The 15,045-nt window shown below is 36.4% G+C and overlaps 1 protein-coding gene across 2 annotated transcripts; it reads right to left on the bottom strand.

Annotated features, from left to right (window-relative positions):
* Positions 1-111: 111 nt before the first annotated feature.
* Positions 112-13,278, bottom strand: LOC103720548 (serine/threonine-protein kinase tricornered-like). 2 transcript variants are annotated; one of them, XM_008810305.4, is made up of 14 exons: positions 12,853-13,278; positions 11,898-12,186; positions 9,820-9,994; positions 8,231-8,314; positions 7,889-8,130; positions 7,542-7,779; positions 6,909-6,988; positions 6,761-6,845; positions 3,999-4,130; positions 3,799-3,912; positions 2,859-2,906; positions 1,320-1,404; positions 774-827; positions 112-691 (listed from the first exon to the last, which is right to left on the bottom strand). In XM_008810305.4, the coding sequence occupies exons 2-14, from the start codon at positions 12,119-12,121 to the stop codon at positions 579-581; spliced, it is 1,674 nt and encodes a 557-aa protein (XP_008808527.1). In that variant the 5' UTR covers positions 12,122-12,186; positions 12,853-13,278; the 3' UTR covers positions 112-578. The 2 variants fall into 2 exon arrangements, with proteins under 2 accessions (XP_008808527.1, XP_008808525.1); XM_008810303.4 differs by lacking the exon at positions 12,853-13,278 and having other exon boundaries at positions 11,898-12,230.
* Positions 13,279-15,045: the final 1,767 nt, after the last annotated feature.

The following is a 15,045-nucleotide window of genomic DNA, read 5'->3' as shown; positions in this document are numbered from 1 at the left end:
CTCCCAGGCCCCACCTCCCCAAAACAAAGAAAAGGCCAAAAATTCCACTTCAGCACACTTGGTCAGGGAAATCAATTCATTGTCTGAATATGCAATGCTTTTAAGAGAGCATGAAATCAAATTAACAAACCACTTTCTAAAAATGAAAGAGATGACCAAACAAAAAGCTACACATTCTGTATGTGAAAAGTTCACAGCGTTATGACCTACTACTGGGATTTACAAGCATGAATGCCGCAATATATACACAACTTTGTTTCATTTGTAATGCTTTAGAATAAAGGAACTGACATTGCTTCATGTCTGTATGAGGATTAGAAAATCAGAATCCAAAATCTTGGAAGTAGCAAGCAGAGCTTTACAGCAGAGGACCAAAAGCCCATACCTCTTCACCCAGCTTTTGTGTGGGGTGGTGGGAGAGGGGTGGATGGTCTGATATTTGAGATAAACTCAGTGAAGAAAATAACAGAATGTAACAGTTTGTAAGGAAACCTTTTCGATTTTTAGTTTGCTTCATCTATGAACGGTTACTTGTGAAGCTCCATTTGTTATCTAGGTTGAGATCGAGGTTAATATGATCAGGATCTATTGGAGTTAGGCGGGGGTTCAGGGCTTTCAGAGACCTCCAATTGTGGAGGCAGAAGGTTGAGAAAGCTTCCCAGAACAGGCTGGCCTGTTGTAGATGTTGTGTCTGCAAGATGCAACAAAATAGGTCTCATAATGCAAATTAATGGATATGAACTGCACCAATTTGAATGGTCGTAGATCACTACCAAACAAGGTCTTGATTGATGGCCTCTTTGGCTTGTTCTTTTTCTTCAGCTCCACTGCACACATACAATGTTGTATGTGAAAATGCCAAGGCAAGTAGATTTTGCAATAAAAATCTATTTAATTATCAATTTTGCAAGAGAAGGTTGGATTTTTTCTGCAAAATGATACACATTTAGGTGTCCGTGGACAATTTTTTCCCTAGGTCTAGGAAATAGTCCAAATAAACGTGTGTCAGATATCCAAAATGTGGATGAAACATTCAATAAATGTGTATCAGACATTCAATAAATGTGTGTACTGCCTAGTCATACTTAGGACTAAGGGCAAAATTGTCCAGGAACACCTAACTGTATATCATCATTCCACAAAAAAAAAATCTGACTTTTTCTGCAAAATCAATAATCGAGTAGGTCTTTTATGCAAGGTTCACCCACTGCAGTGATAAGATTGAGAAGTAATTGTTGAAAGCTTGGAACTAGCGTACATGTGTGTGTGTTTGTGCGTGGGCATACAAATGACAATGGGAGAAGAGGATGAGGGACTACCAATGCCTGGTGCATCGTGGTCATTAACAATTTCAAAGTTCTTGTAAGTATAACCCACAAAGTTCACATCTTTGGATGAAAGCTTCTGCAAATTATACAAAGTAATTATTTATTGCAGTTGGATAACTAAATAACAAATTTGGATTACTATGAAGTATCATTGAATTGAATTAAGAGCTCAGAACTATCCATACTAGCAGCCTGAGCCAATATATGTCGATTTGATGAAACAAATATACAGTCATATATGAGCAGAAAAATTTTGTTAAAGAAATTATTTCTGTACAAGGGACTTCTTTATCAGTTCATAGAGCATGGTGAATAGATAATACATAATGTCTTTCCACAAATAGTACAAGCAGGTTCAGTTGTTAAGGAAGGCCATAACAGCTTCCTCAACAAATATTGCAACAAAGCTTGTTTGTCTTAAAATTTGAAAAAAAAGGAAAAGAACAATACACACATATATATATATATACGTACATGCGCTCATGCATTTTGTGACTCTTCTTGAGATAAGCTCATCTCTGACCTGACCTTAACTTTTCATAACAAAAAGTTTATTGATAGTAGTTCTTGTTATTATTGAATGGTATATGCTAATTTCACATTTTTTGTTTGATAATGGCAAACCTGAAATGACTCAGAGTCAAGATCAGCATATTCATATTTAAAATCCTTCAAAAAAACAAGTTTTTATTCTTAAGCAGAAGTTGTTTAAAAAGTAGATGATTTACAGATACCCAAACTTCTCTGCATTTTCTGTAAAAGTTATTTGAATCGTATGATTTAAAATTGAATCTTATGACAAACAAATATTTCATGATTATACTAATTTGAACCGAAAACTTAAAGAATACAATTCACTCTAAGATGCATAGCAATACACAGCCAAATGATTCTTTATATCAAGAGAAAAAAAGGTAAAGGCAAAATGAGGCTACAACTTACCTTGATTGTCATAAACATCTCACTATGTTGTTTGCATACTTAAGAACTTAAGGAACGTCCCATAGCAACTTTTGAAACATAACATATTAAATTGCACTCTTGATGCAATTATGATCATTACTAAATGACAACCTTGTACATGTTAAAGAGAGAATTCAATGAGCTCAGACATCTAAGATCATTCAATTTTCTCAAAGAAATGGGATAAAAGAGCATTGAATTTTCTTAATAGTATCAAAAGGCAGAATATGCCATACTGCTGACTCTCAAATGGATCATCTAAGGAATTGGTGATACTAAAGATAAACGACTTTAAAAATGCAAAGATAGTGTCACTGCCTGCAGCAATAAGCTGCCTAACATAGTAAGAATTATCAATTAAACCAAGTGACAATCATGCTAAGCATATTCTGGTCAATTAAAGATGACCAGGCCTGCTAGAAGAAAATCTACAAACAATCAGTTTTCATGAATATAATCTCATGATGTTGCTCACAAATAATTGCCGAACCAGTGTTTAAATAGAAAACTGGTATCAGATTAATCAGAAAAATAGACTGACGGTAAGGATGAAGAATCCAACTATACCTTTCTCCAAGGACCAGACTTCGATGAAGTTTGAATCGGAATTGCAGACTGCATCAGTATAATTTTTAATTAATACTGTTCAAGTGCAAAACTCACATATACTGTCCTTGAAGGTACGCAGTTAAATTCTTAAATGCTTAAGAAACAAAAAATGGATGGAAGGAATAAATATGAGCAATATGCTCCATCATAAATCTTCTTAATTGCATCCACAATATATGAAATGGTTTGAAGCCATATGCATTTGAACAATTAGGAAGCAGGCAACCATTGAGAATCTAGATAGTGAGATGACTGCTAAAGAACTGAAGCAGCCCAACATATGTTGCTCATATTTAAATGCAAAGAATGGCAAATGAAACTCCTAATTCTGAAGTTTTTCTTTCTTTTTTGTTCTAGAGGACAATATGTGGTGAAATTGGTAAACCATACGAATATTACAAGCTACTATTGTTTCATCATTCAAAGGTCCTTCAGACAAATGTTATCACTTATGCATAACTTAAACATGAATCAATATCAGTCTGTGATAGTATGCTGCATAACTGATAAGGTTTAAAAATTATATGTGTATCTTTAGAATCCAAAGACAAATGAGGTTGAAAGAGATCAAACATCTCTCCCTTTTAGTTATAGAAAAGAAGAAGAAACTCTACCATGGCAGCAGTGGTCAAACATCAAACTAAAAGCAAGAGTTACTACAAAAAGGAAACAAATCAAAATAATATAACATAGGAAAAAAATATCATCCTAGTCAAAATTTGAGGCAAAGTATAAACATATTGAATATAAGATTCCCAAGGTATAGTAGAGAGAGCATTCCCAACTCAAATGATATGTTAGGAGGCACTTCAATTTTCCCGTGTAGATTTGTTCTTGCATGGTTGGTGATACATGGCATAACAAAAAAGTTGACTCAGCCAGAATCAGAATGTCTTACCTCCTCAAACTTCTCAAAGTTATGAGTATCCAACTCATCAATAACCTCAGGTACAAAAGCAGCCTCCATCTGATATAATCTGTCCCACTGAATGCCTTTAAACCATGGATGCGCCTAAAGTTGCCAGGGTATCAATATCAATATTCCACCTGACAGATTACAGGAAAACAAAATAGATAACATCTCAACTAGAACAAGACCTTTATTTCATGGGCTCCTCTTGTTCCAAGTCTCTGCTCTACATTGCACAGCAGTTTGCAGATGAGATCTTTAGCTTCTGGTGAAAGCTTTGCCTCTTCAGGAAATTTTAAGTGAGTTTTCCAGTTCACAATCTGCAAAACATAAGCTGTGTAAGCATCCACACAAAAACATGCAACCTCATCTCTATATACTGATAGTAAATCATTTGATTGCAGATTAATATTCTTCAAACATGCAGGTCAGTCAAATTTACGTTAAAAGTTGTTCCATTAAATTTAAAATAATTGATCCCTCATTCAGACCCCTCCCTCTAAAAAAAAAAGGAAAAATGCAAAAAAATTGATAAAGAAAGAAAGGCACTGGTGTTGCCCAAGGAGACAACCCAAGAGGGGGGGAAGGGGGTGAATTGGGTTTTAATTAATTATTGACAAATTAAAACTTAATAAATAATTAATTAAATCTATTGCAAGCAGGTTAAATAGATTACTAGATGTAGTGAATGGAGAGAGTGAAAGAGACAATTAATCAATACAAACACAAGAGACTTTATAGTGGTTCGGAGGCAACTCTTGCTCCTACGTCCACTCCCCAAGCCGCACTTGGGAGTTCACTATAATCCCTAGGATTACAGCCGGTTGTTTTACAAGTTCACAACCCAACTTGTTGTTTTCGCGAGATCACAACGAACTCGGTCAGTTTTCACAGGCTCACCGACTAGAACCACCCAATTATTTTTCCGGGATCACAATCAAACCCTTACACCGTTGGTTTTAACTTTGGCTCACCAACAAATCTTACCACCCTTTATTCAATCCCCTGATTGAATCAAGTAAGAAAAATAGTTTGGAAAAATCACAAGGAAAGCTTCTATAAAGCAAATGTGAACAATATTAATAAAGAAAGGTTAGAAGCCCTCAAACAGATTTCGGAAGGAAAAGTAGGGGCTTCTCGATTTCTAAGTCTCCTCTTGAATGCACAGAAGATTGAATGATAGTAGTAGAGCCTTAATTGCGAAGGAAGTACTTGTTAGGTTGAGTTGAATGCACTTCTTCCTTCTTTTGCTTGTATTTTCTCTCTAGAGGATCTTGGTGGTTGAAAAGCTTTAATGCCCACAATGGAATAGCTCAATCCCTATCTACTACTGTTTACTCTGGCTATTTAAACTGTTTCCTACAGAAAATAGCCGTTAGACACTGATTTGTAGCCGTTCTGTACAATCTGCACATCCTAACAATGTATCCGTTGGGGTCGGAGTCGACTCGCTCGATCTGGAGTCGACTTGCTCGATCTGGAGTCAACTCGGCTGTTGTTGGAGTCGACTCATGCTTCACTGGAGACGACTCGCCCACTGTTCAGGATTTGAATTAAAGTGCTGTCCCGTCCTGGAGTCGACTCGGACCAAACCTGGAGTCGACTCGTCAATATCTGGAGATGACTTGGCACTTTTGGAGACGGCTCGTTCTTAGGGTTCCAGAAATCCATTTCTCTACTTTTCTCTCTCGAGTCGACTCGGGTTCTCTTAGAGTCGACTCGGCTCTTAGAGTCCGAAAAGCCGATTCTCTGTCTGTTGATTTGTACTGCCTCGGAGTCGACTCGCACTCTGTTGGGGTCGACTCGGCTGACTTGGGGGTCGACTCTGGAATTCCTGGAGTCGACTCGTTCACAGGGTTACTGAGGTTGGTTCTCTGCCTTTCAGTCTGCTTTCCTCTGAGAGTCGACTCGGGCATAATTAGAAGTCGACTTGTCAAACATCGGAGTCGACTCACATCCTTCTGGAGTTGACTCGGTAACAAGGTCTAAAACCCATCGCTCTGTCTTTCTGTCTGTTACTCCTTGGAGTCGACTCGGAACTGTCGGGAGTCGACTCGGCAAGCATCGGAGTCGACTCGAAATCTTCGGAGTCGACTCGGTGACAGGGTCTGAAATTCATCTTTCTGTCCTTCTGTCTGTTCTCAGTCGGAGTCGACTCGTAGTGTACCGGAGTCGACTCGAGCTTGTGCCAGAACCTCTGAAACACTTAGAGTCGACTCGCAATCTTCCGGAGTCGACTCGAGCTTCAGACTTTGGTTCAATTGAGTTCAACACTTAGCCAAATTACTTTGAACCAAGGCTCGACGCACTTAAACATAAATTCACATATATTCGTCTGAAACACTAGATTGAATTCATTAGTACAACATGAAATATACTCAAATGCTTTGAGCTCATCAAAATCAAATAGGGGTATAATCAATCACTCCACAACTGGCATAAGCCAGAAAATTATATTACGGACAATTACTGCTCCATGCCTTACAGCAATACCTTCTCAACATTTTTAAACCTCCCTCAAGTCCTCTTCATCTATTTAGGTCTCCTCACTTCACCTAACACCAGCCCTTGCATCAATTGCTTGCAACGGTCCTCATGTCACTCCCTATTTTAAAATCCATCTCTAATCTCAGCCTCCTTGCAGAGCTGCCATGAAGGACCATGCTTGAGATATCCTAACCCACTAATCTGGGAGAACCGACATATTTCATTACCGCAAGCTTTATAACATTTCCCACATGCTGAATGGCAGCTTACGTACTATATGCAACTAAATACAACAAGAATCTATGACATTATGTAAAAAAATATTCATAAGTGAGATGAAAATAAAATTAACTTGTAGAATCATCATACATCAATAATCCTAAATATGCTATATTCTTTTACCAGAAAAACTATTCTATATTTTAGAAGAACCCAAAAAAAAAATAATTTGCAAATTATATACCTTCCTACAGGTCAACATTTGCTTTTCAGAATAAAATGGTGGGTAACCAACAAGCATCTCATACATGATTGCTCCAAGTGACCACCTGAAAATTCCAAAAGTCAGGAAATTGAAATGGGCTGAGTGAAAATTAGTCCTTAGACTTTACCAATCACACTCCATGCCATATCCTTTCTTCAGTAAAACTTCTGGAGCAATATAATCAGGGGTACCGACAGTTGAATAAGCCTGAACTTACAAAGCATGTCAGTGAACATTGAAACACAATTAAATTTGTCTTTATATGACAAAACACGAAGCAAGATGTACCCTATAAGTACCACTACAACCTAAGCATAACTAACAACAGAAAAACATGAAAGTGAGGATAATATGCATACCCTTCAAAAGAATAGTATTCTTCAAAAGAATAAAATACAATGAATCGAATATGCAATTTTCTTTCTTTTACTTCTAAAATACAAAGCCATGACTCTCACACTGGAAATTGAGTGCTATATTTCACAAATTGCAGACTAGGTCACTTTTAATAGCAAAGCTAGAAAGTTACATTAAACAAATTATATGTCACATGCAAAAGAGCAGCAGCAAAATTCTGTTAAATCATTTCCCTTGGCATGTACTAGAGGGCATCTTCCAAAAGAAGTAAGGCTCTTTAGTAGTTTTTGCGTAATTGTAAGGCCTACCTGGCATGTATGCTGAAGTTCAACATTTAGAACCAAAAACATGCAGAGTGGCACACAGGATAATCAAGGATATATCAAGAGGACACGTGACTTACCAACATTCGCCTATTCTTCTGCCAGTGTAGTAGCTGTTCCTGTTGTGTACGCCTGGGTGCAGGGTAGGAGTTTAACCGCTCCTCACTTTCCAATAAAGGGTTGATATTTTTCCCAATCATATAGTCAGGATCACTAAGATTAGGAAAACTAGTACGGTCTAAAGGTTTACACAACCCAAAATCTGATAGTTTGACATGGCCATTTCGATCTAGCAATAAATTGTCAGGTTTGATGTCCCTATTCAGTAAGAAATATTCAGTTAACACAAATGATGTCATAGAAGCCAATAAAGCCCTGTATGTACCAATCAATGGGAAAATAAATAAATAAAATACAAAACACGTACCTATGAATATAGTTGTGTTTGTGAATAGATTCTATAGCTAACACAGTCTGCCCAACATAAAACCTGGCCTCATCTTCTGTCAATATATCCTTGCGCATAAGTAAAGTCATCATGTCTCCACCAGGAAGGTATTCCATGATAAGATATAAAAATTCTTGATCCTGAAAGGAGCAATAGAGTTTGACAATGCAAGGACTATCAACCTCTGCGAGAAGATTTCTTTCCGCTTTTACATGCTCCACCTAAAAGCAGGAGAGGGAGGGTATCGGGGTGAGGATGCAGGCAGACAGCACATTATCCACATAACCAATATCTAAAAGAATAAGGAGCTTGTAATGATACCTGGTCTTTATGAAGCATTTCAGATTTTTTTAGTATCTTCATTGCATACACTTGCCTGGTGGTCTTCTCTCTACAAAGCCTCACCTGCATAGTGGCAAATGCATAAACAAAAAGTCAGTAAGTTGAAAAGTTTGTCGAAGCTACTTAACATATAAGCTTGAAAAAAACAAACAAACAAATTCAGTTTTACTTCTTCAGCCTGAAAATTTATATCCTTTTAATTGCATAGACAAATTTCCAGAATCAGTACAAAAGAGAGTCAAAAAATGTCCAGACTGAACCAAAGGATAGTCCACAAGGAGAACTGCACCTTGTGATTCTCTTCTAGGCAGTGTTTGTTTGGAAATAAAGCACGAATGACGCTTGGAATATGCCTTATCAGGTTTATAGAAAAAAGAATAAGGGAGGAAATACCATTCTGGTCAAACATGCCTATTCCAATAGGATAAGGATAGTGTTATACCTGGAATAAGACCCTCTTTTTTTTCCCTGCTCTTTTTGCACAGACAAAAATACCCTCAACCCCACAATTATTCCTGCCAGGAATGAAGAATTTCATTCACATATCCATATCCCACTTTTGTTATTGTTCGAATGCTTCTCTCTCTCTCTCATGCGCGCACACACAAACAAAAAATCAAACTAGGTCCAACTTATTCCATAAATCAGCTGAGTCAATATTCTCAAAACCAACATAAACCAGCAAATGATTTTATACTTGAAAATAACCAAACAATAAAATAATATCAACAAAAAATTAAACATAATCCTATAAAACACAAGCAATAATGCTGCTGCAACATGGAATAAAAAATGTAGTACAGTATTCCAAGAACACCAAACTGAAACAATAACACAATTCCATCATAGCAAGCAATGTCCACACATCAGAGTACAAAGACTGACATGTCACTCATGTGTATTCTATGCACAATGTACCAGCTCTATTGAAAATTGAAAGAGAAGAATAAATCAGCATTATGAAAAGAGACAATATGATATTAATGTCAAAGTGAATGAGCAAAACTGATGACTAAGAAAACTAGATAGCTTTGTATAAGAATATATCAAGAAAGCATTTATAATATCATGGCAAATTGTCAAGCAGAAGTCATTACACAAACTCACATAGGACAAATCTAAGGATTTGATCCAAGGTTTTAAATACCAAGGGACAGAGCTGTCCTGGTTTGTCCATGAGTGGGATGCCTAGTGTACCAAAACCTTGGGACAGTAGATGCCCTATTCCATTACTCCACCCATCCCCCACCCCAACCCCCGCCTTCCTGATTCTCAGGGATGGTTAGATTCCATGCTGGCCGACCATATCTAAACCTTGATTTGCTCATTAAAAGTATCAACATAAGAACCCTCATCAGAAGATCAAGCCATCCAGTGGCAGAAAACAATTTGATAATCCAGCATGAGTTTCAGTACAAGGAAATTGTAAAAGCTTTTGGAGTACTTTTACAAGTCTTCATGACATGCAATATACAGAATGGGCATTATGAAGTCAGACTCGGAACATGTTGCTAAAAGTTCTGTTTAATTACAATGTAAAAAAGAAGAAAACAGGAATGGACACCAACCTCCCCAAATGCACCCCTCCCGATAATTGTCAGCAGTTCAAAATCATCGACTCCCACTTTATACCTTTGAAGGCGCATGTATTCAGTTTCTTTTCTCTCTAAGTTCTTTATGAGGTTGTTTTGCTCCTCTTCAGAAACATCAGCATCAGCAAGCTTCCTCTCCAAGATCTGTCGCCTAACATCAACAATAATTTTAATAGAAACAAAACATAAACAAGGAAGAACAAGGAGGTTTGTACTAAAAAAATAAGCTCACTTTTAAGCAACCCGAAAGGCAGTAATTGAAATATCAATATATTCATTTTAAATGTTATATGTACATTTCATGGTAATATGGCCTGTTCTCCAGAGTAACTCTAAACCAAGCCAATCAATGCAGGTGGGACGTATACAGCAAATTTTAACCTGATCTGCCTCCAGCTTGATCTACCCACTTCTCTCAAGACCTAGAATTTACAGAGGCGGTATCTGGCAATTTAAGATTCTGATCAGCATGACATGAAGGAGAAGGTTAGGCTTGGTAAATATCCTAGACTTAAAACCTAATTAGTCTGTGTTAGAGTCATTTTAGTGCTGGAGAGAACCTGTAAAAGGAGCAGTCATTTCTCTTCCACATAAAACATTTTCTCCTTTTTGATGTCGCTGTTCGTAGATAAGATTTGCACAATTTATGAATTTATTGGTCCCCATTCTAAGACAATACTAGTGGGGATTAGCTGGCATCTAACATCATGACATGAAAAATCAAATTCTTATTCCCACTATAAATCCAATCATGGACCCACGCTGTACTCAAGTCGATAGGGTTGTGGATAATAATCCATATGTAATTGGTTTCACATTCTCTGCAAGTGCAAAATTGAGAAATATGCACATCTAAACCGACATTCAACGTAACCAAGGAATATCCTACGAATGATTTCGAGGGAACGATAGCAGTCCAACACTGCTCTCTTTATAGAGATGCTACAGACAAAATTTAATTCTAGATAGATCTAAAGTTCTTTTGTAGCGAAGGATTGTAACAACATTAAATGCATAGGAAACCTGTACGAAATCAGTGATAATGTGTAGAAAGATAATAAATGCAGCATTTCAGCAAACATCATCATGTTATATGCTTGGTTGGTGTTAGGGGGATCAATGCATATTAAAGTATGCAATAATCTAAGGCCCCGTTTGGCAGAGTTGTTGGCAGTAGAGATTTCGGAAGTAGAGCTTTTTGAAGTAGAGCTTTTGTAAAAGGTTATTTGCTAGTTGGTAACTACATTTCTAAAGTGCTATGAGACTTTAATATGTGTCTGGTAAACAAATTGATAAAGTACTTTTGGTATGACAAAATGACCAAAAAGGGCATTGCATAGTATTATCTAACAGAACATAATAAAACATAATATGTATTAATACATAAATATATAATATAGTATAATATTACTGTAATGTAATATATTATTTTTATAATATAGTAATATAATATTGTATACTATAGCATAATAATGTAACATAATTTGATATTATATAACATAATATATCAATGTAATATACAATGTATAATATAATAACATTATATTTATAGTATAATATATTATTATTATAATATTATATTTATAGTTATAATATAATAATAAAGATATAAAAAATTATAATTATTATCATTATATATTATTATTATTTTCTATAATTATTATATTTTATTATGGATATTTTGGTCAAAAAAAATTAAGAATTCAAAATAGTTTTCCGATTCGGAGAAGCTCCAAAATAGCTTCTTCCAAAAAGAAGTTTTAGTTTTCTGACAAAACTAAAATGATTTTCAATTTTTTTACCAAACACCCTTATTCTATCTAAAATGCTGGCCCTCCAAAAGCTCTGCCAAATGAGGCCTAACACATAATGTTCCAATCATATATAGTGATCCATCTAGTCGACACCTCACAGTAGGTTAGTTTATTTACTATCACTTGATGGGTAGTTCAAATTTACTTCTCAGACGGCTCTCAACCTTTCCAATTTAGTAATTGTTGAACTATTGTTGCCAAGAACACATTTTGAAAGCAAAATAAAAATAGAATATTTACCTCTCCTTCCGTCCTTGCAAGCTCTTCATCTGGGTCCTGTAGTGGTTTTCGATGTACTGCTTTGCAGCAGCAACCTTCTGCTGAGTGGCGTTTGAAGGTGCATCATCAATTTGAGGTTTCTGCCCATTTTTCCTATCATCTGTCTCCTTATTTTTCATGGGCCGAAACTTCAGCTTATCCCCTTGTTTTTGGAATTTCTGCAACCAGCTCCTTATCCGATCCATCTCAATCACAACATCAACATCTATCTTTCTTGGGCTACAGTGAACACTTGATTTGCCTTATCACACTACAAACAGCACTTCAAACTGAATAAAAAACTGACAAAAGTAAAATTAAGATTAAGAAGTAAATAAAAGTAAATATAGATTAAAAAAGTTGACAACCACATAAATGGATAGGGAAAACTAAACGTATAAACAGAATTAAGTAATAAAGCGTCCGAACTTTGATATCAAAATTTTCTGGAAATTTTTATATTATAGACCAACACCAAACAAAAAGAAAATCCCAGAGAATATGAATCAAAAAAATACAAGGAAAGAAAAAGAAAGAATTTAACCCATATCTGAGCATATGAAGATTGAATCCATTGCGAATGAAAAAGAAGAAAAACTCAATCTTGCAATAGAATTGGACGCTAGAATTAATAACCGACCATAGAAACTACATTATCACATAATTATGAATTCAGAAAACAGTTCAAAAGATGCTCCAACTTCACCATAAACACAAACCCCAAACAACAATCTTTACCTAAAATCCCAAATCTGCACCGAATTACGCACTCCTCGATAAAATGCAATAAAAACCCAAGTTTATCCCACTCCACAATTCTTAATCCAATTAAACCCCAGCAAGCAGAAGAAATCCAAGCACCAGTACGGGAAAAACCCATCCCGCCACCGAATTCGTCCGCTAATATCTCGAAATGGATAGTGGAAGCGAATCTCACCTCGATCAAGAATCAAATCGCCGAAAATCCCGGTAAGCCAACCGTCGCTCTAACCTTCCGCTACTGAAATTTTAAGCGCCCTCTTCCTACATTCCCGTAAGAAATAATATAATTAAACGCGAAACGCCAGTAATTTATTTTTTTAAATTACCCAGCGAATCCACAATTCCAATGCTTATGTGGTGAGCTAGGCTACCCAATTATTTCTTGTATGTATGAACACTGCTAAGTAAAACTTTTATGTTGGACCAAGTCCACAAATCAGTCCAACTCTTTCCCTCCTGTTTCTTTTTTATCTATTTTTGTGTGTGCTAGTTTGTCGTTGGATTGCTCCGCTACCGAGCTAGTCGATCTGATCCTATCAATAATTTTTCCACCGCTGATAGAAATTAGTTAAGTTAGATTTTTTTTTCTGTACTACAGCACTGTATACCAGCCTAGTACATGAGCAATGGTCAATGATCTCAGCTAATTAGCCTATTTATTTAATTTTAGATAATTTTAATAAATGATCCATTTTCTATCTTTCTATTTTTAAAAAAAAAACTTAATTTTTTTGGAATTTTTTGCTGATACATTTTGATTGTATGTTGGAGAGAACTTTTTATATATATATATATATATATGATGACCTAAAGATTGATTTAAAGATTAATTTTGATGATCACAAAATCTTGAAGTATAATTACTAATGCTTGTGTTGCAAGAAGAAAGATAATTTGTTTTGCAAGGAACATAGCAAGTTGGAAAAATACAAGAAGGCCTCAAAAGCTCTCAAGAAAAGTTGGAAGAAAGCTACACTTCATTGGCCCAAGTTTCAAGTTCAAAGGATTCAAGTTGGAGCAAATTCAAAGAAAGATTCAAAAGAATAGTCCTCGAGTCGACTCCTGGAAGTTCAGAGTCGACTCTGGCACTCTGGAGTTTCAAGGAACAGAGCTCGAGTCGACTCCGGGATTTTGCGAGTCGACTCCGACTGAGAACAGACAAAAAGACAGAGAGTTGATTTTCAGCGCTGCAGTGCTCGAGTCGACTCCCAGCCGAGTCGACTCCTGCTTCAGTCGAGTCGACTCCTGCTTCAGCCGAGTCGACTCGAGCACGCTGGGAGGCATAACAGCTAGTTTTTTCTCAACTCCAACAGCTCTATTTTTGTCTCTAACGGCTAGATCTTTGTTCCCATGCCATCCAAAGCTATAAAATCAAGGGAAAAGCTAGGGGAAAAGTTAAGAAAGTGGGAGAGAACACATAGGGAAGAGATTTCAAGAAGATTTCAAGAGAAACCTTCCAAAAGCACAAAAGGGCCATTCAAAGCAAAAGTGAGAGAAGAAGAGTATCCGAGTGAATCCCAAAGCTTCCTTTCGAACTGTATGCTGCCTCAGTGATCCTCTACCTCGTGTGAAATCAGAAAAGAATCAAGTAAAGAAGAAGCCGAGTTCCTTTATCTACAAAACTTATTTGAGGGCTTCTTCTCTTTACTCTATTTGTTTACATTGTTATATCTGCTTGTTTAAGAAGCTTGTATTTGTTTTAAACCCTTGTTCTAATATCTTGTAACTTGATTCAATCAAGGGATTGAATCAAGGGGTTAAAGTTTGTTGGTGAGCCAAGTATAAAACCAACGTTGTAAGGTTGTGGTTGGTGAGCCTTTGGGAAAACCAACTGGGTTGATTGTGAACCCGGAAAACAATCGTTGTAAGGTTGTGGTTGGTGAGCCTTTGAGAAAACCAACTGGGTTGATTGTGAACCCGGAAAACAATCGGTTGGTTCTAGTCGGTGAGCCTGTGAAAACCGACCGAGTTCATTGTGATCTCGTGAAAACAACAAGTTAGGTTGTGAGCTTGTAAAACAACCGGCTATAATCTGAGGGGTTATAGTGAAATTACCAAGAGGTCTTGGGAAGTGGATGTAGGTGCTGGGGTGCACCGAACCACTATACATCTTTGTGTTTGTGATGCCTTATCTCTTATGTTTCATGCCTTACATTCATACTTGATTGTGTAATATCTCTAGCTTTGTTTCCAATTGATTTATAAGTGATTGTTTAGAACTTGCTTAGCTTCCACTCCATTCTTACTATTCACATAGATTAAAATTGATCATACAACTATAAGTTGATTTTAGATCAATTGCACCCTAAAGCCATAATATAATTGCTCTAACTTAATTTTCTACTGCTTTACTTATAATTGCCTAGAG

The sequence above is a fragment of the Phoenix dactylifera genome, unplaced genomic scaffold (assembly GCF_009389715.1).
Source record: "Phoenix dactylifera cultivar Barhee BC4 unplaced genomic scaffold, palm_55x_up_171113_PBpolish2nd_filt_p 000240F, whole genome shotgun sequence".
Classification (NCBI taxonomy): domain Eukaryota; kingdom Viridiplantae; phylum Streptophyta; class Magnoliopsida; order Arecales; family Arecaceae; genus Phoenix; species Phoenix dactylifera.
The sequence above is the reverse complement of the archived record's forward strand: the minus strand, read 5'-3'. Positions and strand labels throughout refer to the sequence as shown.

What these genes read in the sequence shown, in the direction of transcription:
- LOC103720548 (XM_008810305.4), bottom strand. Translation starts at nt 12,121, where the DNA reads ATGGATCGGATAAGGAGCTGGTTGCAGAAATTCCAAAAACAAGGGGAT. An exon ending in TATGGCATGGAGTGTGATTG is followed by an intron (nt 6,846 to 6,908) that starts GTAAAGTCTAAG and finishes TGGAATTTTCAG; the next exon opens with GTGGTCACTTGGAGCAATCA. An exon ending in GAGGAGCCCATGAAATAAAG is followed by an intron (nt 3,913 to 3,998) that starts GTCTTGTTCTAG and finishes TGGCAACTTTAG; the next exon opens with GCGCATCCATGGTTTAAAGG.